At 55.3% G+C, this 22,875-nt stretch overlaps 1 protein-coding gene across 1 annotated transcript in view; it reads left to right on the top strand.

Moving 5' to 3' along the window:
- Positions 1 to 8,189: 8,189 nt before the first annotated feature.
- SBK1 (SH3 domain binding kinase 1) overlaps positions 8,190 to 22,875 on the top strand; it is an 80,628-nt gene continuing 65,942 nt past the window's right edge. Inside the window, exon 1 of the mRNA XM_073362819.1 lies at positions 8,190 to 9,214. Within this exon, the coding sequence (XP_073218920.1) occupies positions 9,153 to 9,214 (62 nt within the window). The 5' untranslated portion in view covers positions 8,190 to 9,152. The remainder of the gene's footprint in view (positions 9,215 to 22,875) is intronic.

Genomic DNA, 22,875 nt, shown 5'->3' with positions numbered 1-22,875 from the left:
TTGTGTCTTGTCCCTGCCCTGGGAGGGAGGACAATCACAGTCCACATGCTCTGCCGAGGACACAAACTGCCCCAAAAGGGGTGGGGAGGAGACACTGCTCCCTAAGGACAGAAATGGGAAGTGGCATATATCTGCACTGCATGCCCAGCACAGCCCGTTCCAGACTCCCTCCATCAGCATCCCCCATCGGTCCAATTGCACTGGCCAATAAATGGGAATCTCCTCTGAGCTGCAGGGTTCTACCACCTGGCTTCACATCTCCCTTATTGATGCTGGAGAGTTAAAAATGTGAGATGAGAACAAGAGATCATTGAATGGCCTAGTGGTAATGCAGATGGCTTTACGGTATACGCCTGCAGAACAAATGGCCTAAATGCCTGGAGAGGCCCTGGGTGATGTAATCTTTGAACTGCAATCTCTCTCGCGACTCTGCAGTGCAGCTCTGGAGTCCTGGGTGGAGTTAGAGAATTGAACGGTGGAATGTACACCCCCCGACCCCGTGTAGCCGCAGTGGGTAGGAGGGTGCATTTGAAGCAACCAATTCAATGGCCCAATGCTTCTTTAAGAGCTTTCTCATTCCAGCAGTCCCTTGTGTGCATCCCATAATGTTTACCCGCATTGCTAAGAGCTAACTGGTCTCTTGGAATGGCTCTTTCTACCTTCTGGGAGAGCAGCATGATGCCTGATGGGCTGTTCACACAACAATTTAACATGCAGTGACAGTGCCCAGCCTGTGCAAGCCCCAGCTTTGAAGGGCTGCGTTTGAGTGATGCCAGGGAATTGCACAATTAGGGGCTGGGTGCAGAGCAGACAGGACATTCCCCCGTAGTCAGAGAGCATGGCAGCAGACCTTGTCACGTTCTGGGAAGAGATCCTCAGTATTTAGCCTGGGTCAGCCCTAAGGGACATACAGAGCTTGCTTATTATAGAAGCCTCTATTATCTTTTGAAAGTTAAGACTATAACTCATTTGTGTGTATATGTTTACCTGCTTTAACCTGGTAAATAACTCTCTAATTTCCTTTTCCTACATAATAAACCTTTAGCTAGTTTATTATAGGATTGGCTACAAGCATCTATGGTGTGAGTTCTAAGGTGCAATTGACTTGGAGTAAGTGACAGGGAGTAACCTGGATATTGTTGTGATTTTTGGTGTAAGGGCCCATCTATCACAGAGGTAGGCTTGCTTAGGTGACAAGGTAGAGCGGAGTACCACAGGGAACTGTCTGTGACTCCCTGTTAAGGCTGTTGTAGCATCAGAGGAATTTATGCTTCAATACTTGGTTGGTGAAATCTCACTGTAGAACTCACAGCCCTCACAGCATAGAACTCACAGCTTGTGCCCTGCCTCTTAGCAGTCTCCCCTGACATTGGCGCTCATGGGCTCTGCCTGACAGCTTGCCAGATGCACGCTTGGTGCTTTGCTGATAAAAACAAAGCCCAGGTCTCTCAGTCCAATCTTGGGGACAATACAATGAGGGAAGAGCTAGGGCCTGATTCTGCACTACATTGCACTCATATTACCACAGACACGCACTAGACACCCCACCCGCAAGCTGCAAGGCACGGGGGAATCACAGGCTCATAGGAAAGGCCAGGCTGGATCAGACCAATGCTCCATCTTGTCCAGTGTCCTGTCACTGACAACGGAGGCTAGGGCCCTGAGAGTAAGGTGCAGGAAACCCTGCAGGAGGCAGTTACAGGATAACTACTCCCCGCGTCTGGGAAATTCCCTCCTAATCCCCAATATTTAGAGGCTGGTTTATACCCTGGATACAGGATCCAGGAGTTTGGACTCTTGGTTCCCTAGACATACTATTTCTGCATACATAGCCCACCGCTTCATCCTCTGTTTGGAATCAGTTAGAGAGGGTAGAGGTGGAGGAGGAAGGTAAAACACCCTGGACTGTATCCAAACCAAAGTCCCTAGCTGGGCAGCGCTCCTCTGTCCACTTTGCATGAGCTGACCCCTGTATGCCGTCTCCCCTTCTAGGGAACAGCTGACTCTACAGCCTAGCGAGTGTTCTCAGCAAGCTGGCGCTGGGAGCCTCCCGGCCACTGTAAATTAAAAAGCTATAGATTTTTTCCCTTTGCCCAGGCAGAGCATTTCAAAGAGTCATGCTAAATAATTCACGGGGAGAAATGACAACACCCGCGTCGGGGACGGGCCAGGAGCCTGCTACCATGCCCCACCCACCAGCCACTACAAGGACAGGGCTACCGCTCTCTCCCTAATTGCAGGCACCATGTGCACTAAATGGATCACATAGTGGGGCACGGGGCCTTCCCCCGCTAGCTGCAGTCTGACGGCCCAGCTCTGCTCTCAGTTACAGACCCCATGTCTCCCTCAGCAGCACTCCTCATGCACAGCATGGTGACGCAGCCCTGGGGGAGAGATAGGGTTTTCAACCATCTAATCCAGAGCAGGGTTATTTCCTATGGCCTGCCAAGCTCCCCGTGTCCCTCCCCCCAGAGTTATTTCCTGCGGGCCGCCAAGCTCCGCTCCCCCTCCCCACAGTGTGCCACGTCCCTGCTCCTCTACCTACCTCCAGGTGCTTCCTGCTGCCAAACAGCTGTTTGGTGGCGCTTAGCGCTTTCCAAGAGGGAGGGGGGAGGAGTGGGGAGCTGCGCGCTCAGGTGAGGAGACGGGGCAGGGGCGGGGATTTGGGGAAGGAGCTGGAGTTGGGGTGGGAAAGGAGTGGGAAGAGGTGGGGCAGGGGCAGGGCCTTGTGGAGTGGGGGCGGGGCTGGGGTGTCAGTGATGTGGCCCTCGGGCCAATGTATTAGTCCTCATGTGGCCCCCATGGTGATTCAAGTTTGAGATCCCTGGTCTAATCACATAAACCCAAACACCCTTGCCCCACCCCCTTCCCCAAGGCCCTGCCCCTCCCTGCCCCTTCTCCAAGGCCCCGCCTCCTGCTCACTCCAGGCCCTGTCCCTCTGTTGCTTGCTCTCCCTCACCCTCACTTACTTTCACTGGGCTGGGGCAGGGGGTTGAAGTGTGGGAGGGGGGTTGGGATACTGGCTCCAGGAGGGAGTTTGGGTGCCGGCTCAGGGTGCAGGCTCCGGCCAGGTGGTGCTCACCTCAGGTGGCTCCCAGAAGTGGTGGCATGTCCGGCTTCTAGGCTCAGGGGTGGCCAGGTGGCTCTGTGCGCTGCCCCTGCCTGCAGACATCACCCCTGCAGCTCCCATTGGCTGTGGTTCCCCATTCCCAGCCAATGGGAGCTGTGGAGTCAGTGTTTGGGGCAGGGGCAGCATGCAGAGACCCACTGGATCCCCCTGTGCCTAGGGGCCACAGGGATGTGCCAGCCCCTAGGAGCAGCATGGAGCCAGGGCAGGTAGGGAGCCTGCCTTAGCCCCACTGCACTGCCAGACTTTTAGTGGCCTAAAATCTCTCGGATTGGTTTAAGTAGCCTCTAGGAGATTGAGCCCAATTCCAGGAGACTCCTGGCCAAACCAGGAGGGTTGGCAACCCTAGTGAGAGGTCTCTGTGCTCCCCACTGCTGGATCTCTAGGGGAAACACCCTCAGCAGCTGCTCCCCATGCACAACAGGCCAGCTGGCTCAGCTATAGGAGAGAGGCCCCACACCTGGGCGTGCAAATCCAGAATAACTCCTCCGCCTTCCAGGGGCTACCCCGGGATCAGGCAGGTAGAGCAGGGAGCAGAATACAGAATTTGCTGCTTGGCTTATACTGAGTGTGTGCACAGGGACAGAGCTGCTCGGTAACATCTGCTGTGCCCGTACTTGGGATTAAAAGCTGCTACCTGCCGTTCACCGGGGCTAAAAGGGGGCAAAGAGGTCAAGCTGAGAGGTAGGATGGGCAGAGTCCAGCAGGGGGCGGAACCGATTGCACTGGGGGGAGCGGAGGGACAAACAGCTGGAGGCAGCCGGTGAAGGAGAGGGGCCGAGGGACAAAATCGGGGAGAATGGGTAGGAGCGGGGAGTGAGCTGCTGCCAGATGGTGGCAAAGGGCAAAACCCCAGCTCGGGGGGGGAGGCGCAGAGGGGGTAACAGTTACTCCAATGGGGTGAGTCACATGCCCTGTTTGCAAAAATGGGGCGGGGGGGGGTGGAAGGGCTTTTTTATTTCCTCTCTCACAGGACAGTACATCTCAGCACCCGCTTCCAAGGGCTGTGTCATGAAAGGCACAGGGCGTCCCCATGCCTAGCCACGGCAGCTCTTCCCTATTTGATATAATGTATTGAGGTGCTACAGGAGAAAATATTTTACATACACCCTCAAAAAACAATCTGTCACCTATCTGGAGTATTTAAAAGAATCCCTTAGCTGAGTCTCTGCTACCACTGGATCAGAGGATGACAAAGGTGAGAGGTAGCAAACTGGGACAGGGCAGCAGAAAGAACCTCCCTTGGTGTCAGTAACTGCTACTGGCAGCAAAATCTGTTAGTAGTGGCTTTTGACATTACACCTGGCAGTCTCAGAGTAGCGCCGCAGAGCTGCCCTCTCCACAGCCAGGCCGCATGGAGGGTAGGCTGACAGCTAGGTCGGCGTGGGACTGGCTGAGGGGGAACACTCCCAGTGACTGGCTTTACCTGAACGTGCCAGCGAGCCCCAAAGCAGGAAGACGTCCCCCCATGCTGAAGCCAGGATCCACGCCGCCCATAACTGCCAAACACCCCCTTGGGCATCAGCGCTTACAGCATAGTGCAGGGCTCAACCCCATGCTCCCCACATCAGCTGTAATCTCCGTACCTCTGATTTCAGGTGGCTCAGTGGGGGATCTGTGCAGGAGACACCCAGATCGTGAGAGCACCTGTAGAGATCAGGTACTCTGAGGCTGATCCCCAATGCTTACCAGTGGCAGTGTACATTTTGAATGGCACCTCATGCCCAACCAGCCCCATCCCAGAGGCTGGCAGCGCAGAGGCACATGGCTGCTGGTATTTATAGCCTGCCTCTGCTTAACCTCACACAGAATTTCTAATTCACTGCCGTATTTGCGCAGCATACTCCAAGCCTGCATTTAATTAATCTATTGTTATTGTAGGGCCTACCTCAGATGTAGAAGTTTAAATTATAGACTGTGGAGTGGCTGGCACAGAGTGTTTGGACTGAAGTAAGCAAGTGGCCCAGAGGGCCAAGCAGGAATCTTCCACCCTCTATGGACCCCTCTAGTGTTCTCAAGTGGGTACTGCACACTCTCACCCCTGCTCTATTCTGCCCTCATCAGAAACAATGGCTATGTTATGTTACGATGATGCTGACACCAGCCAGGTCAAGGCTCCGTTGTGCTAGGCGCTGTACAAACATATAGAAAGTGACAATTATGCATGGGGTTTGCTTTAGAACACTGCAGCAATGAATGCTGATGCTAGGTTCAACCTCTGGAATGGAAAAAAATGGGACCTGGTGCTCAGACACTAGGGTGATGGGTGCAGAATGTCGCAGGAATCCTCACAGATTGATGGATAGATAGTTGGTGTAATGCTGATTTTTTTTTAAAGGCTCCAGAGGTTATTCTGGCAATTACAGGCTGGTTAGCCTAACTTCAGTACCAGAAAAATTGGTTCAAACTATAGCAAAGAACAGAATGATCAGACACACAGATAATATTGGGAAAGAGTCAACAAAGAAATCCTGCCCCACCAATCTATTAGAATTCTTTGCGGGGGTCAACAAGCATATGAACAAAGGGGAACCAGTGGACATAGTGTACTTGGACTTTCAGAAACCTTTGACAAGGTCCCTCACCAAAGGCTCTTAAGCAAAGTAAGCTGTCCTGGGATAAGAGGGAAGGTCCTCTCATGGATCAGTAACTGATTAAAAGATAGGAGACAAAGGGTAGGAATAAATGGTCAGTTTTCACAAAGGAGAGAGGTAAACAGTGGGCACCCCCAAGCATCTACTGGGACCAGTGCTGTGCAACATATTCACAAAGGATCTGGAAAAAGGGGTGAACAATGAAGTGGCCAAATTTGCAGATGAGACAAAGTTCCTCAGGATAGTTAAGTCCAAAGCTGACTATGAAGAAGTTATAAAGGGATCTCACAAAACTGGGTGACTGGGATACAAAATGGCACATGAAATTCAGTGTTGAAAAGTACAAAGTAGTGCACATTGGAAAAAATAATCCCAACTAGACATATAAAATGATGGGCTCTAAATTAGCCATTACCATGGAAGAAAGAGATCTTGGAGTCATTGTGGATAGTTCTCTGAAAACATCTGCTCAATGTGCAGCAGCAGTCAAAAAGGGTAATGGAATGCTAGCAACCATGAGGAAAGGCATAGGGAATAAAACTGACAATTTCATGACACCTCGATATAAATCCATGGTACGCCCACACCCTGAGTACAGCATGCAGTTCTGGTCACTCCAGCTAAAAAGAAATAAATAAAATAAATAAATAAAAATGAGAATTGGAAAAACAACAGAGAAGGGCAACAAAAATGATTAGGGGTATGGAACAGCTTCCATATGAGGAGAGGTTAAAAAGACTGGAACTGTTCAACTTAGAAAAGAGATGACTCAAGGGAATTCTGATAGAGATCTATAAAATCATGACTGGTGTGGAGAAAGTGAACAGGGAAGTGTTAGTTTCCCCTTCACATAACACAAGAAATAGGGGTCACCCGATGAAATTAATAGGCAGCAGGTTTAAAACAAACAAGAGGAAGTGCTTCATAAAACACACAATTAACCCATGGAACTCATTGCCAGGGGATACTGTGGAGGTCAAAAATATAATTGGGTTCAAAAAAGAATTAGATAAGTTCCTGGAGGATAGATCCATCGATGACTGTTAGCCAAAATGGTCAGGGATGCAACCCCATGTTATGTGTGTCCCTATGCCTCCAATTGCCAGAAGCTGGGACTGGACAACAGGGAATGGATCACTTTATATTTACTATGTTCTGCTCATTCCCTCTGAAGTACCTGGTACAGACTAACACGGCTGTTACTCTGAAACCTGTCAGAAGACAGGCTACTGGGCTAGATGGACCATTGATCTGACCCAGTATGGCTGTTCTTATGTCCTATGTTCTAACTGGGTCCCTCTGCTCACCTGAAATGCCTAATCCTTGGGAGAAGTAGAACTGGAGTCTTGGACCCCAGTAAGATCAAGGCACATGTGTCACAAGGAAAGATCTAAGGAGCTCTGACATGTGCATCTTCTCGGTTGGGCCTCCAGGAATGTGGACCCTCCTGCCTTCATCACCTAACTCTAGTGGCCTCTTGGGGTGGGAGGAAGCTGCACGCTAGTCCAGGGCCTGCCCTCTACAACAGGATGAGGCCAACAGGGAGATCTGGGATTGTTCTGTGCCAGGGACTAGGCTGAGTTTCCTCCACAGGAGTTTGTGGTAAGCTGTGTAGTTGATCCTGTGAATCTCTCTGCTAGCCCCACACATGAGCTGTCCCAAGGTCAGATGAGCTCATAGCCATACCCGCATTGGAGAGACAGGAAGGGGAGCATGTCTAGTGCAGGAAAATGAGATTAATGTCCACCCCAGCTGAGTCCCCCATTTAATACTGAAATCCAAGGTCCTGGCGCTGATTCTTAGAACCCCTGATGAACTGGCGTCCATGTACCTAAGAGACCAGCTCTCCAGTTCTGACACCCGCAGCAGGGCTTCTCCAGAAGACAGAGCTTCTGCAGAAGACAGAACCTGGGGCGACACTGTGCAGGGGAGAAGGGCTCTGGGTGGTGGGACTCCATGCCAGAAGGAATCGGTTTGAGCCTGAATGTCTCCAGATTTGCCCCAACCACCCTCAATGACAAGGGCTGGCTCGCTGGCACAGAGGGAGAAAGGAGAGAGATTATCAACACTCTAGCAAAGGGAGAGCAGCTGGAGTAAGAGCAGGGGGAAGCCATGGCAAAGGCAGGCAGAGGTTCTATGATCCTCAACTCTGTATGGGGTCTGGACATCATCGGGAGGGGGGAACTAGAGCCATCCAGCTGGGGGAGTCGTAGGTGGGCTGCATTGGGAAGGAAGTTGTCTCAATGCAGTGGGCCTGTGATGCGGGACAGCCCTGACCACCCAAAGTCAAGCCAAAGGGGAATAGTCTGGGGCTGTAGCTGCTCAGCCCATCATCTCCTGTGTGAGCAAGGGCTGGGGCTGGCAGCTAAAGAGTTAACCTTTCCGCATGAATCTGGAGCTATTAATATCCGCACACTGGTTTATCTGTCAGAGCGAGCTGGCTGCTCTGTCATCCAGACAAGCCCCGCAGAGCTGTGTCTCGGCAGGGCCAGAACTTTTCTTTGTGCGAGCTCGCATGTACCCGCCGGGCCGGGCTGCTCCCCCAGCCCCAGCTCCAAACGCTGTCAAGGAGTTCCACTCCCGCATGCACACTGCTCCCCTCCCGCCCCACGGAGTCGCTGAGAGCCACGGCTGATGCTGGTTGCTGAAGAGATTCGAGGGAAGGGGAAACTTTCCCAAGAGCAGGTCGTGCTGCAAAGTCCAGCTGAGGCTGAGCGCTGGGCACTGAGGATCTGCCTTTGGGCACCGGCGCCCTCCATGCTGGACCAGCGACAGCAGCTCCACGGATCCAGACACAGGATGAGATCCAGCACCGGCCCCTGGAGATGGGTGGCCATGCTCCCATACTTCTGCCTTTGAGGAGCAGCGGGATGCTGTGGGGTCTCTGTGCTGATGCGTCTTCCCCAAACTCCTCAGCTCAGGCTCTTCCACCTCAGGCTACAGACTGAGCCCTCCTTGTCCTTCCCCAGCTGCCCGAGGAGAGAGTCCTAAGGGGACAGCCCCATCTCATCCCACAGAGAGAGTGCGACAGCAGTGGCCCCAAAGATGGCCATCAATGGGAGCGAGAGTGCAGGGTCCCTTTTGGCTGCTGAGTGAGGACGGCGTGGGACAGGAGTCACAACAGCTGGGCGGGACCGTGCTGTCCAGGCGCGCTCCCAGTCAGACGGGCCGAGGGCACGGGGTCACCTCAGAGGGCACAGGGCAGGAGGAGCTGCGACCTCTCCCTGGCAGAAGGAGCGACGGGTAATTTGGGAGACAAAGCACATGATGACACCTCCCGGCAACTGGTCCGGGAGACCGAGGACCTGCTGACTCTGGCTTCACTGGCCTCCGGGCAGACTGGTGAGGGGCAAGAGGATGCCAACACCTGTGCAGCGTACACAAGCCTGGAACTGCCCCCGCTGTGGTGCACTGGCTGTGGGAGCGAGGAAATGGATACCTTCTGCTTCGTCTGCTTCCAGAAAGAGGAGCGACAGCCCTTGCAACTGACCAGGTCAGTTCAGTACTGCCTGCTCTCCCTTCCTCCCTCCCCAGCACCCAGGGCCAGCGAGGGGCTGGGGCTTTGAGTCACTCGGAGCTTGGGCAGAGAAGGGCTCCCGGGCATTCTCTGAAGGAGGAATGTGGGCCTACGTGTGGGGAAAGCCAATGGGACTGCCCAGCTGATCTAGGGAGGGGATGCGTGAGTGTCCCGGGGGCAGCAAGGCCAGCTCGCAGGGCGTTGCCCCGGAACGGGCCCATAAACCTCACTTTGTCAAAAGTTTCTCTCAAGCAAGTGCCCCATCTTCTCTCAGGATGCGGCTTCGTGCAGCTGGGACCTGGGCATCTTTCCAGCTGGAATGGGGGAACCTGCAGCATAGGGGAGAGAAGGGATATGCCTGTGTGTGTGTACACACGTCTGTGTGAGGGCATGTCAGAGTGTGTGGGGGTGAACATCTGTGTGTGTGTGCACTTCCAGGCTGTTTGTACAGAACTGCCTAGGTGTGTGTCTCTCTCTCTCTGGGTGTGCCCTTCCCAGGCTGTCTGGGGGTGCACGTGTGTACATCTGGGGAGCACTCATGTTCAGGCATGTGGGAGTGAGTTTGTGGACAGGCACATCTCTGTCTCGATGCTCATGTGTCTATCTACATGTCTCCTTGCGAGCATGCACGTCTGAGCTGCACATAGGGTCAGATGTTGGAACAGGAGCCCAGCTCTGGGTGTGGCAGACTGAGCCGGTCCTATGTGAAATTTATCTAATGCAACAAGTATCAGCGAGTGTCCCTGTTCCTGTGCATGTCAACACCTTCCTGAAGCTGTGACGGTGATCCCTGTTCACAGCCTGATCCTGGGGCGTCCTTGGCAAAAGTGGCACCTGGGTATTAAGAGGGACTGAGCCAACCCTCTCCTTAACCCAGAACTGTATCAGCTTCTCCTGCCATTCACAGTGCCCAGGCAGACAGACCTGAAACCAGGGGAGGGGCTCTGACCTCTGGCCAGCCCCTTCTCCTCCATGCAGGTCCCAGCAGTCTTGCATGGAACCTTTGCAGGGGTGACTGATCCCGCCTGTTGATTAGACCCAACCCAGTGTTCCCCCGCCTCACCCTTCCTCCACACTGAAGCCCATAGTCACTTGCCACCTTGTTTGGGAGGTGCCTTTTCCCTGGGGGCAACTCCTGCAAACTCTGCTCTTCTGCGCTGCAGCCTGGCTTCAGCCCTGCCTCCTCTGCCAGAGATACACATGGCATTGTCTGCTCAGGCTCCTATGCCACTCTCCAGCCTGCTATGGGTGTCCTGGAAGGTCCTGGCCTGAGATGGGGTCGGGAGGGTTACTGGGGGAATGACTAGGTCTGTGGTGCTGGCTTGCTGGCATAGCAGAAGTCAGAACGTGTTTCCCAGGCACTGTGGATGCATGTTATCTGCCAGGCTAAGTGTATTCCAGACAGCTCCAGTCTTGGTTTCTCCAGGTGTGGAGGTTGCTCCCTGTGGATTTATCTGGTGGCAGGTAGAGCTTGGTAGGAGATGGGTGAAATGCAGCTTCCTCCGAGCTGGGATGCAGCAGCAGAAGTTTCACAGAGCACAGCCAGCTGGGACAGGAAGTAAAGAGACCATAATCATTTGCACTTGCCTTTTAGGGCGGGGGAGTGTAATCAATCCCAGTTAGAATTGGGCCAGGTTAACCCTCTCTTCCCTTGTGAAAAGCACCACGGGACCCTTAACCATTGCATGTGACTGAGGCTGGAGTTTCCCGTCTTACCCACAGTGCCCCATAGGTACTGGATCGGTACTGATTCAGGTGCAGGAATCCACAGCCCTTCTGATGCCCCTAGACTTTCCACCAAGGTCTCTCATCTAAGGGCTGAGAAGGCCCCGCCTTCCATAGCTGGGGAGAGGGGAGGAGATCCCAGCTCCAGGTGGTGAAGATAAAGCACCAAGCAGCAGAATGGGTAGCAGTTTGCATCCTACCTCTGCAGGAGGTCAGTGTCAGGACCTCTGTTCCACACCTGCACGCACTGTGCTCCAGCAGGCCCCACTCTGTGTGCAAGGGGTCCCCAGGCTGCAGCACTAGGGAGTGGGGATCCTTCAACGCACACAGCTGGACCTGAGAGCTGAACCTGGCCCATGTCAATACTGCCATGGGAAACTCCCCAGCCCAGGGAAGCAGTGCCCCCTACAGGCAGGGCCCCAGGACTCATGCCAGCCTGGAGGAGCAGGGAAGGGCAGCCCAGCGATATGGCCAGCTGGTGCTGAGGGAAGCAGGGCTAGCCAGCACCATACTGCTCTGCGGCTGGGAGGAGGAATAAGGTCCTGCCCGGTCCATTGCCTACTCGGATTGTTAGGGATTACAGGTGACCTGCCCATCAGGCCTTGTGCTGTGGGGCCCAATCAGTGGGCGACAGGGATGTCGGGCACAGAGGTGTTATCCTGCGGGTGATGCTGCATGTTCATAGGTGGCCTCTAATTATTGAGGCACCAATTTTCAATGCCTATGCAAGGCCCCTGGTTTTCAGACGCGCCGAGTGCCCACAGTGCACACTGACTTCAGTGTGGGACCTGGAGGCTCAGACCCTGGCCCCAGCCCCTTCCCCCCTCCAGCTTGGGGACCCAGCATGTACCAGGCTGAGCCATCACAAAGACTGCACAGCCCCTGCTGGAGCTAGCAGCCCCCGGCACAGGTACACGGCAAAGCTACAGCAAATGGAGTAACCCCTCTCCCTGGGCAGCTCCAGGCCCCACCCAGCTTCTCCACAGGGTGCATGCTGGGCCCATTGTGCGGGATCTGGAGAGGGCTGGCCACAGCTTTGGGGGGTCTGGAGTGAATTAGCTGTAGATTGTACCCACTCTGCTCCTCCCCCTCTGCTCCCCCCGGGACAGAGACTGCACTGCTGGATGATGGCTGCTGTTCGTTGTCATAGTCCAGCAGTACCCAGGGCTCCAGCTGAGATCAGGGCCACACTGCAGTAGAGTCACTGCCCTGCCCTTACAATCTCAACAGACAAGCCAAATGGAGGGGGCCGAAAGGAGGGGTTGTTATTCCCATTTCACGCTGGAGACCTGCACCACTGAGAGACTGGGGCTGTGCTTCTCCTCTCCAGCCAATGGAGTGCCATTAACCTCCCCAGAGCCTCTCCCAATCTATGCCAGCATGACTGAGTCCTAAGTGACGTGGCCAAGGTCAGGCAGGAAGTCTGGCAGAGCCAGGAACTGGCCCCTGATCTCCCAAGTCCTGGCTTTCCCACCAGCCCCAGTTGTCCCATGCTTCCCCATCCCCTGGCTCTGGATGCTTTGATGCCTCGGCAACAGGAGCTGACATGATGAAGAGACAGTAATAAACCCTCCATGTGCAGGTCCCCCGCAGAGCAGTGCCCTTGTTAGCAAGCCCAGCCTGGTCTCTGCATGCACCCACTTCCAATGCAAGGCTCCCTCAGCGGCCGGGAGAAGATGGGGAAATAGATTCCTGGCTGTGCATTCACAGATCAAAGTGCAGGCACCCGTGGCTCCCTCCCCACCCTAGGGTTACCTTCCCCTCCCCTGCCAAGGGTCACCACCCACAGCTTTCCCTTTCCATCCCCAGTTGCTTTGCCACCCCGTGGGGCATAGTCTGATCCCCTGCCCACATCGCAATCTGAGGAATTACTCTGTGTCGATTCCTGTGGCAATGAGATCAGAATCTGGCCCTGTTTGCATTAAGAAGGTGATAAATGGAGAGTGGAGGGGCAGAAGGAAAGAGCACACCTGACTTTCCGGCCAGAACCCGGTTCTGCTCTCTGTGACACCGCTGTTAACCCAGAGTGAGTGAGGCTGCTCCAGATAGACCCTGGGGTAGGTGTGTGGTGAACTCCCATGGCTTCCTGGCCTTGCAGAAAGCTAGTCACAGGCTGGGGGGCTCCCTGTGAGCAGGCGCTTGGCTTGGGGGTATCCCTTTGCCAGAGGCTCTGGAGCTCCCCTCCCTTGTACTTTCCATTCCATTGCTTTGGGAATTGTTCTCCCCTCCCAACTGGCAGCCAAGCCACGTGCCCCAGCTCCCCAGTCCCCGAATTAGCGAACCAGATGGCGGGAATGCAAGGTGCGAATGCAAGCATATGTCTTCCCCAAGCTGTTCCTCCCAGGCAGCAGGACTCACTGGCTGCCGGGAGCTGAGCAGGACCAGGTGTATGTGGGGTGGGGGCATCCTTCCCTCCCCCCACCATGGGAGCTGGCCTACAGCCTGCCATTTCCCTTTAACTCCCCCCAGCCCCAGCATGCCTGCTCCTCCCCACAAGGGTCTGCGGAGGGGACAGTCACTGAACCAAGGGCTCACTTCTACCTGGGAGTGGGGTGGGGTGGGGTGGGGGGCAGGGCAGCTCCAATCTTTTTGAGTCCTTTGAGTGACATTGGCCCCTTACCAGTATGCATGGGGTGGGGGGCTGCATTCCTTTATTTTCATCACTTTGCTGCTCTATTTCCTCAGGCTCTTGGCTGTCATTCCTCCCTCCCTGCCCCCCCAGACTAAGGAGGAGACTTTGTGCCCTTAATGTTGGGGAGCTATTGGCACTGGTATGAATCAGCACTTTCCCCCACCTCCACCCCTCTCTGCCAATGCCCCTCGATCCTGACCAGCAGCCCCTGGCTTCTCTAGGCCTGCCCTCCCCACACTCCACTCTGCCAATGCGCCTCACTCCTGAGCTGCAGCCCCCTGCCTATCAACCCAGCACCTTTCACCACCATGACATGCCCTGGGCCTGGAAGATCGGAGTCTGGAAGAGCATCGCTGCATGATAATCGGGGAAGGTCACTTGGCTCTGGTGCTGGGGCTCGATGGGGCTAAGCTGAGGGCAGCTAGCTCCCTGCCAGCCCATGCAGGAAAGGGCACAGCAGTGGCAGGGCTGAGTCTGGGCTGCTTGCTTGTTTCTGATGAGGCGCCAGGAGAAATGCTGAGCTCTGTGATGCAGGCGAGTGGAAGGGTCACGCGCTCTCCGCTGCAGCCTTGGGTCCAGCGTCTTTGCTCCAGCAGGCAACTGCAGCCACCTTCGTGCTGCTCGCCCTGGCCCATCTGCTGGGCGCCAAGAGCTGATGGAGAGTTTCTGAAAGCTCCCCGAGGGCACCACTGTCAAGGGATTTGTTGGGCCCTTTAGACAGCAGGGGATGTAAAGAAACGTCTGCCCTTCTCCAGCGGCTCCAAGCTGAGATGCCCAGCCCTGCCTGGGGATTCACACTCAGCAACAGCTGCAACACTGGAAAAGAGTCAGACACAGAAACAGACACGGCAGGGCTGGGGAATCTTGCCCATCCCCACTACCAGCACAGGGAGGATGTGTGGGGTGCACAGGGGCCTGTGGAGTGGCCCTGCCTCTGGACTGGGGTAGATTCTTCCCCTGCCCTGGCCTGGCTACTCAGAGCAGGCCCAAGACTCCAGGCTTGGAGCCCAGCATTGCGGCCCATGAGGTGTGCACAGAGGAATCGGGCCATGGGAGGAGCCTGGCAAGGCGTCAGTCCCTAGCAGGCAGCGAGGAACCGCTGGCTGAGCTGAGCTGGGCTTAGCTATTTTCAGGCCCATCTCAGAGTCTCAGCAGCCAGCGCTTCTCACCACCTCAGCTGCCACAATGCCACACTCAGCAGAACAGGCATCACTTCCCTCAAGGTCACAAGGCCTAAAATTAGACCGGCCAGCTGCGCATTGGTACACGAGCCTGCCTGCAGCCCTATCCCCTCTGCTCCAATCATGCGAGCTGGGTGTGTGCTTGGCGGGGGTGGGGGGAGTAATGTACAGGCCCCGTGCCCGCCAGGGCTCTGGTGGCATGAGAAGGAGGCGTGTCTGCTTGCATACCATGCCTGCTCTGGGTGTGCCAGGGCCAGCAGACTGTGAGGCTCCCTGGGGTTGGGTGTTGGAGCCAAGCTGCGGAGGAGGCTTCATTCTTGGGGAGGGATGTGTGAAATTAATCACAATCGGTGGTCTTTTGAAAATCCCCATGGCTGCCCCTTCCACCAAAGAGCCCCGAGGATATCTCAGCCTTTCATCAATCCTCCTCCCAGGCATGTGTTCAGTGTAGCTGGGCAAGATCCTGGCCCCCGACTAAGGCTCCTGTATAAAAAGATCTACAGTGCCCCGCAGGGAATTCCTACAGGATAGGGACAATGTAGGCAACCCTATGTCATCTATCAATCCATCCCTCCCCTCTGCTCATCCCATGGGCTAGGTGGAAGGGCAGGGCCAGGGCGTGTTGGGGACTGGTTGGAGAAGGCAGCTGCCATTCTCTAGAGCAGGCTGCTCTAACTTACATCCGGGGCTCTATCAGCCAACAGAGCAGCCCAGAATTAGGGAGGCATAAAGGTGACACACAGCCCTCCCCTGTCCCACACCTGCTGTGATGTACAACACAGAATCTGGCCCTTGCACCCTAGAGGCACAGACAGGGGAATGGGACCCACCTGAGCTCACATATCAGGTCAGTGGCTGAGCCAGGAATAGAACCCAGGCATCCTGTCTCCCACATACTATGGCGATGAGTGCAGTATAAGTCCCCTGCAGTACCCACCAGACCACGCTGTTAGGGTTAGGGGTGCCCAGGGCCTCTTGCCCTTGCATGCCCACTATCCATTAGCGCTCCACACACTGCTGGCACACAATAACCCTGCTAGACACGGAGAGTTTAGTGGCTTTGCGGTAAAGGGCACAGGTGCCAGCTCACGCAACCATGGTAGGCTCATCACACGGGAAGCCCCCATCCTGTTCTCTGTATCCCAGCATCCCGCTCAGCCAACTTGCCAAGTGACCCGCTATACCAGCCTTCCCCACTCAGCCAACAGCTGCCTTCCCAAACAGCCCCCCATCTTCCTCTAAGCACCCCCTGGTTTCACTGTAAGGAGGGCCTTGCACCCATCCCATATGATCCTTTGAGCCTGCAGTTCCAGGTATTCTCCCAAGACTGGCCGGACTGTAAGTGGCTCACTGCACACTCCTTGCACCTAGCATCCTCCCTAGGACCCTGGGAGAGTGGCAAGTCCTCCCAGGGAAGTTACAGCTTCTTTAAAGGAGGTAAAGATGGAAGAGGCTGGGAGAACAGAGCAGCTGAGCATGGAGTCAGCGAGCCTGAGCTGGCTGCCTTCCCAGAATGTAATGACTGATTATTCCAGGTTGGCACTGGGATCACCTCCTGTACCTGGCAATGCTTTAAATTTCAACAGGCAGATGGAATGGAAGCAGGGAGCAGCCAAGCCAAGCAGCATTTGAACAGTACAGGCTGAATGGGAAAGCAGGGCAGCCAGTCCCAGGGTGGGAGGACCAACCTTCCCCAAGTCACATCCAGACAGGAGCTGACTTTCCTCTGAGGGTCTCCACGTGCTTTAGGGACTCACTCCTTTAGCCTTCTACAAGGAGAGTTGGTATCATTATCCCCAGAGTACAGATGGGGAAACTGAGGCACTGAGCGGGGGTGTGACCTGGCAAAGGTTGTCCAGCAAAGCCAGGAATTAGGAGTTCCCTGCTCACCCAGTAAACCACACCCAGTGAAGGACCCAATTCTGAACTGCAGTACAGCTGCACTCAATGTGGCTCAGGGACCACAGGGTCCTTCCTTTGTGACTCTGGATTCTGGGGCTACATGGAGATCAGTCTGGTTCCTGGCATTAGTCAGAGCAGCCTCAGAATCACACTCCTGGATCTCACCCCTTGCTGCTACCCCAGCTCTAGACCACCTGGCGATTCCCCAGTGGCTGGTTAAGCTGGGTTTCAGGTGTCTTTGCACTAGGGTGACCAGACGTCCTGATAAAATTGGGACTGTCCTGATATTTAACTGTTTGTCCTGCGTCCCGCCCGGTGTACGATCAGGACACCATTTGTCCTGATATTGTAGGGTTGCTTGCCAGGCATCTGGTTGGCACAGGGCTGATAGGCTCCCAACCTGGCTCCAGGCAGCTCCCCAGAAGTGGTGACAGCTCCCTCTGGGTCCTAGGCACAGGGACGACCAGGGGGGCTCTGTGTGCTGCCCCTGCCATGAGTGCCTGCTCCACAGCTCCCATTGGCTGGGAACCGTGGCCAATGGGAGCTGCACGGACAGGCGCCTGGCTGCACCTCCGCCTAGGACCCAGAGGGAGCTGTCATCATTTCTGGGGAGCCGCCTGAGGTAAGCCCCGCCCAGAGCCCGCACCCTCTCCCATTCCCCAAACCCCAGCCCTGAGCCCCCTCCCACACCCAAACTCCCTCCCAGAGTCAGCACCCCAATCCCATGCCCCAGCCCTGAGACCCTCCCTTGGAGCAGGGGCCAGAGCCAGGGCAGTGCACCCCCGCCCGATCTGCGGCTTGTGGTTGGGGCCACGCACCCTCAACCGACCTCCGGTTTGTGGCGGGCGGCTTGCGGTGGGACTGCTGCTTGGGGCTGCCCCTGGGGCTGTGTGTCCCTGCCCCACGGTTTGTGGCAGGGGCTGGGGCCGTGCACCCCCAACCTGCGGCTTCCTAGGACTGTGCACCCCCCGATGGCAGCCACAGGCTCCAGTGGGGGCTGTGAGCCTGTGGCTGCCCCCCCCGTGTCCCCCAATATTTTATTCTTGCGATATAGTCACCCTAGTCGTTACAGACAGCGCCAGCTGCGTGCTGAGCAACGCCTTACTCTGCGTGCCACCCCACCCATGCTCTTCCCGGGAACCGTTTGCTGTTGGGCTTGCTCTTTTGTGCGTCTTCCTCCTAAGCATTAACAGGAATGGGAGGACCCTGTGAACAGAGCTCTTGTGGGGGTCTGTATCCACGTCCTTCTCTCCTAGCCCCCACCTGCAGTCCAGACTCCCTGGGAAGCAGCGTTATTGACTGGGTGTTTACTTTCCAGCTCACTCCGTCCCCAGTGCTCTTAAGGATGCTCAGAGCCCCCGTTATCGATAGGCATCTGGGAGCAACCCAGCTCTGCGGTTGGCCCCATTAGCTCTGTTTGCTTTTGACAGTGTGGTAATTACGAGTCTCTTCCTCGCCCCCTTCCCCACTGCATTATTTACAGCTGTCTCAGTGCCGTTGGGCTGGGTGCTTGCGCTCACCCAGCATCGCGTCATCTCCCAGCAGATTTGTGCCGTATTTATAAAAACAACAACAGAATCTTGGCGCTTCGACTGTACCTTATTTACAGCTGGCCTCGTGTTCTGCCCACGTGTCGTTCGCCAGCCCCGGGCTTCGATCTGCTGCAGCCAGTCTGCCTTCCGCTAACCTGCCAAGACCCCACTGCAGGACTCAGCCCAGCTCAAGAAGCTGTGGGATTCGTTCCTTTCGCGTCAATCCCATTTTTGGGTGCCTTGAGCTCTGAGAGTCAGTGTTTGTGATGACTGTCCTGCCCAGGAATAAACAGCCGGGTGGCTGTTTGCGTAGGACAGGGCAGGTGGCGTCACTCTAGAGGGAGGCAGGTACTTCATAAGGGAGGGCAGTCAGGAGGGCCGATTATAGACACATGGATCCCAGCACCCTTGTGGGATCTGGGGTTGAGCTCTGAGGTTCAGGCCTGCCTCTGATCCTTGCTGCATCTAGTGTTGCCAATCCTCCAGGATTGGCCTGGAGTCTCCTGGAATTGGCAGCAATCTCCCGGTGACTATTGAAAGCAATCCGGAAGACTTTCAGAGGATATTTTAAGAAAATGACATTACATCACGCTCGAAAAAAAAAATCTCTCAGAATAGCTTCAGTCAGAGTTGGCAACCCTAGCTGCATCCTGGGACAAGCCTGGACCAGACACTCTTACCTGGCTGGCTGCTGCCCCTTGGACTTGGATTACATGGTTAACCGACCAGCTTGGATGCTCTGAGCCTGGCTCTGGCCGCAAGGAACATGGGTTTGGTGTTCTGAGCTTGGGGAGGAGAGGACACCCTGCTTCCATGGAGCAGTGACAGCTAACATAGCGTATGCTCTGAAGGGCTTAGGAGCCCAGGATCCTCCCTATGGGGAGGGGGTGGCCTGGATTATTGTGCTCAGCGAATGTCATCTGTTGCCTCCTATCTTTCATTTCTCTTTTTCCATGCTCTCTCACTCAGAGGCGCCAACTTTGTGGTGCTCCGGGGCTGGAGCACCCATGGAAAAAAAAAGTGGGTGCTCAGCACCGACCGGCAGCCAGCTGTCCCACAGCACATCCCTTCTGCTGGCAGCCCCACCCATCAATTCCTCCCCCCAGCGCTGCTGATCAGCTCCTCTCCCTCCCTCCCAGCACCTTGCAGCCACCGTGACCAGCTGTTCAGTGTCGTGCAGGGGGCACTGCGGGGAGAGGGAGGAGCAGGGACAGGAAGAGGCAGGGTGGGGGCTTGGAGAAAGGGGTGGAGTCGGGGCAGGGCAGGGATGGGAAGAGGCAGGGTAGAGTGGGGGGTTGGAAGAAGGGGTGGAGTGGGGGCTGGGTCAGAGTCAGGGGGAGCACCCTGCAGGCTCTGAATAAGTCAGCACCTATGTTCTCACGCCTGGTGCCTTTCTAGAGGCCTCATGCTGTTCGTTTCCCATACATGTTTAATTCCAGTAAGACACAGGGAATGGGCAGCTCTTCAGCCTCGTGGCCTCCAATTATTCATAACACAGGCCACCTCAGCATGAGCTTTCACTCCGCCATGCCTCGGGCCTTCCATTTCCAAGGCCAGCACTGCTGTGGCCTTTCTCTGCAGAGACTGCTAGCAAGGAGGCTAACAGTGCGAACTCTGACCTGGACATGGGTCCGCCGAGACCTGGAGTAAAGCCACCACCAAGGCCAGGATCAGCTGTCATATGTAAATGGCTTTCAGCCGCTACTGGCCTGGGCTAGAGTTGTACTAGTCGCCTGGAGACAAAAGGCTCTGTAGCCCCACTGGCTCCAGCCAAAGAAGAGGGGAGTCCCCTTCACATTTAGCAGAGGCAGGAGAAGGGTCCTTACACTGTCTCTTATTTAACCCCCCTTTAGCCCGTTACCATTCTGGCCCCATCACTGGGGCCTTGACTGGGTTTTTAATGGCACTGAAGTGGCTCCTTCTCCGTGCTCGTCCCCCAGTGCCATCTATGCTGCCATCCCAGCTCTGCAGCCATGCTGCAGCTTTTAGTTAAGTCCTTTCCATGGGGCAGCCAGAGAGAATAAGTTTGAAGAGGACCCAGGTTGCCACTGTGATGCATGGTGAAATGGAGAGCAACAAGGCCCCGTCCAGGGATTATCTGGTGCATTAGGTTGCTCCCGACAGCATGTTCCCTGGGGCTGTGTCCTTCCCAGGATAAGTGTCCTAAACCGCTGACGGTTCTGCGGTTTAATGGATCTCACTGGCAGGTGAGGGTGCTGCTGCAGTCGGACCCATAGAATCCCTGTTGGGATCAGGCAGAGATCCCCACAGGAATGGCCCAGGCACAGAAGATATTTCTCTCCCCTCCTTGCTCTTCGCAGTGTCGCTCTCATGTGAGATAATCCCCTATCTGGGGATTACAGGTGTCTACAGGCAAGCCAAAGGCGGAGATTAGCTTCACACAGGCCACTGCCACCTGTCATGCCTGGGTGTTCAATTAGACGCACGCGCACATGCCTGGTCCTGCACCATCGCGGGTGGGCTTGGCTGTCTACCCAGCAGGCATGGGAGGTTGCATTTCCGGTCCTAGCAGAAGATTTAGGGGCGGGCATCCCACTCGGTTTAGTCCTGGCTCCTCCCTTGTAAAGGGATGGTGATTGTGTTTCCAAGGCCAGCTGCGAGGAAGCCCACGGCGACTGGGGATGGACGGCCTTCCAGCTAAGGGTGCAAGTCACTGAGTGACCACCCCTCTCTATGCAGTGGGGCTATTCCTATGGCCTGTCCGCGGGTGATCTAGCAGCTCACACAGTAGGCTACAAAGCAGGAAGACCAGGTCCTAGGCCTGGACAGCACTAAGCAGGCAGACAAGCTCTCTGTCCTGGATAGCTGAGCACACCAAGCCCTGTGCACAGACTGGTTAGAGGGCAGTGGAGTTGTTTTGACTAGAATAGATGTTGCAGAAGCAGGGTGAAAGGTGGCACTGGGCATGCTGAGTTAGGGAGATCACAGCACAGAAGCCCACAGCCAGGAATGGGAGAGGATTGGGGCTGGCGAACCATGCAGTGTAGTAAGCAACCCAGTCCAGGCTAGACCCCAGCTGGTGGAGATAATTACCATGAGAACCACAAGGTCTGTCTGTGTCCTGCAGCACCACTAACAAGTCCTCGTTAGTCATCCCAGAGAAGTCCTGTCTCTTCTCCCCCACCAGGGGGCACTGGTGGAGCTAAGGAAGCAAGCTGTGGAGTGGGAACAAAGGGGATTCAGGACATAGTCCTGGGGTGAGAGGCTTAAAGGGAGGGGAAGACGCTAGTAGAGGAATGTGGCCCAAGCAGCAGTAGCTGGGTCTGGCAGAGAGCAGAGGCATTCCCTCCCCTCTGGGCCCTGCAGCTCAGAAGGTGCAAGTGCCTGGCTATTTCTGGGCTGTGAAGTGATGCTTGCCACCTCTGTTGAAATAAAACCACTTGTTAATGGGGCTTGAAACTAAGTTAAGCAGCTATTCTCTCAGATCCTGTAACAGAGCCTCCAGGACCAGGTGACTCACCATCTGCAGTGCCTGCTCACAGCTCTGCCCACACTCCAGGAATAGCTGGGGGTTCCTGTTAAAAGGATCAGCACCAAAACAGTTAACAGGGCTATCAGCATGAGACCTCAGGGTGAACACCCCATTGAGCTGAACAGGAGCAGCTCAGCACTCTCTCAGAGCTATCGTTTCAGGCTGCCTGCAGACTCAGGTTTAGTCTACACTGACAAGTTAGGACAGCACAGCTACATCAGCCAGGGGTGTGAAACAACCTCCCTGCCCCACTGTTAGTCTGACCCCCAGCTTACGCACAGCCATGGCAATGGAAGAATGCTTCTGTTGAATTAACTATTGTTGCACAGGGAGGTTCCTACCCCAGAGGATAGCCCTTCTGTCAGTGCAGGCTCCATCTACGCTCCAGTGCTATGAAGGGAGAGCCTCCCTAGCATAGCCACAGCCTCAGACAGGCAGAGCTGCAGGAGTCCAGTAATAGGGCACCATCCTCACACCCACCCCCTGGTGACCCTAAAGTTGCATTTTCCTCAGTGACTTATTCAGAGCCAAGTATTTCAAGCAGGGACCCCCTTTTGTGGGGCTCTGATTTATTAACTCCCAGATAGAATCTAAGCACCTCTTCTTCAGACCCTTGAATCCCAGCCCCTCCAGGGTCCATGTCAGGGTTCAGTTCAGCTTCTGCTCCCACATTCAGCAGCTCCTCAGGGCTATATGCTATGCACCAGACAAGTAAGTCCCAGTAGCTGGAGTAACCTGTCTCTCAAGGAGTACCCTCCCTCAGCTGAGCTACGGCAGCTTTTTATCAGGCTCAGGTGCTCATTAGTCAATTAGCTGCCAAGCAGCCACCTAGGTAGTCAATTACTACAGGTAGGCCAAGATGGGCTTGTTCCCTATCACCACCCCATGGCCGCATCACATTTGGAACCAGCCAGTCCTGGCTTAGTCTGACCCAAGAGCCTCTGTCACATGAGGTGGGGGAGCCTTCCATGTGCAGAGCTCTGACCGCAGGACTGGGTCACAGTGGGTCATTCCGGTGCCACAAACTGCAACCCCATATGCCAATGAACCCCCTTCCTTCCCTGCCTGCCTACCTCCTGTAGGACAGCCCCTGTCACAGAGGGTTAAGCCCCTTGGTCTAAGGCTGAACTGGCTGATGGAGGGTTGTGGGCATGCAGATCTCACCCTTTCTT

This window comes from Lepidochelys kempii, chromosome 10, assembly GCF_965140265.1.
Source record: "Lepidochelys kempii isolate rLepKem1 chromosome 10, rLepKem1.hap2, whole genome shotgun sequence".
Classification (NCBI taxonomy): Eukaryota; Metazoa; Chordata; order Testudines; family Cheloniidae; genus Lepidochelys; species Lepidochelys kempii.
This window is presented reverse-complemented; position numbering and strand designations above follow the sequence as displayed.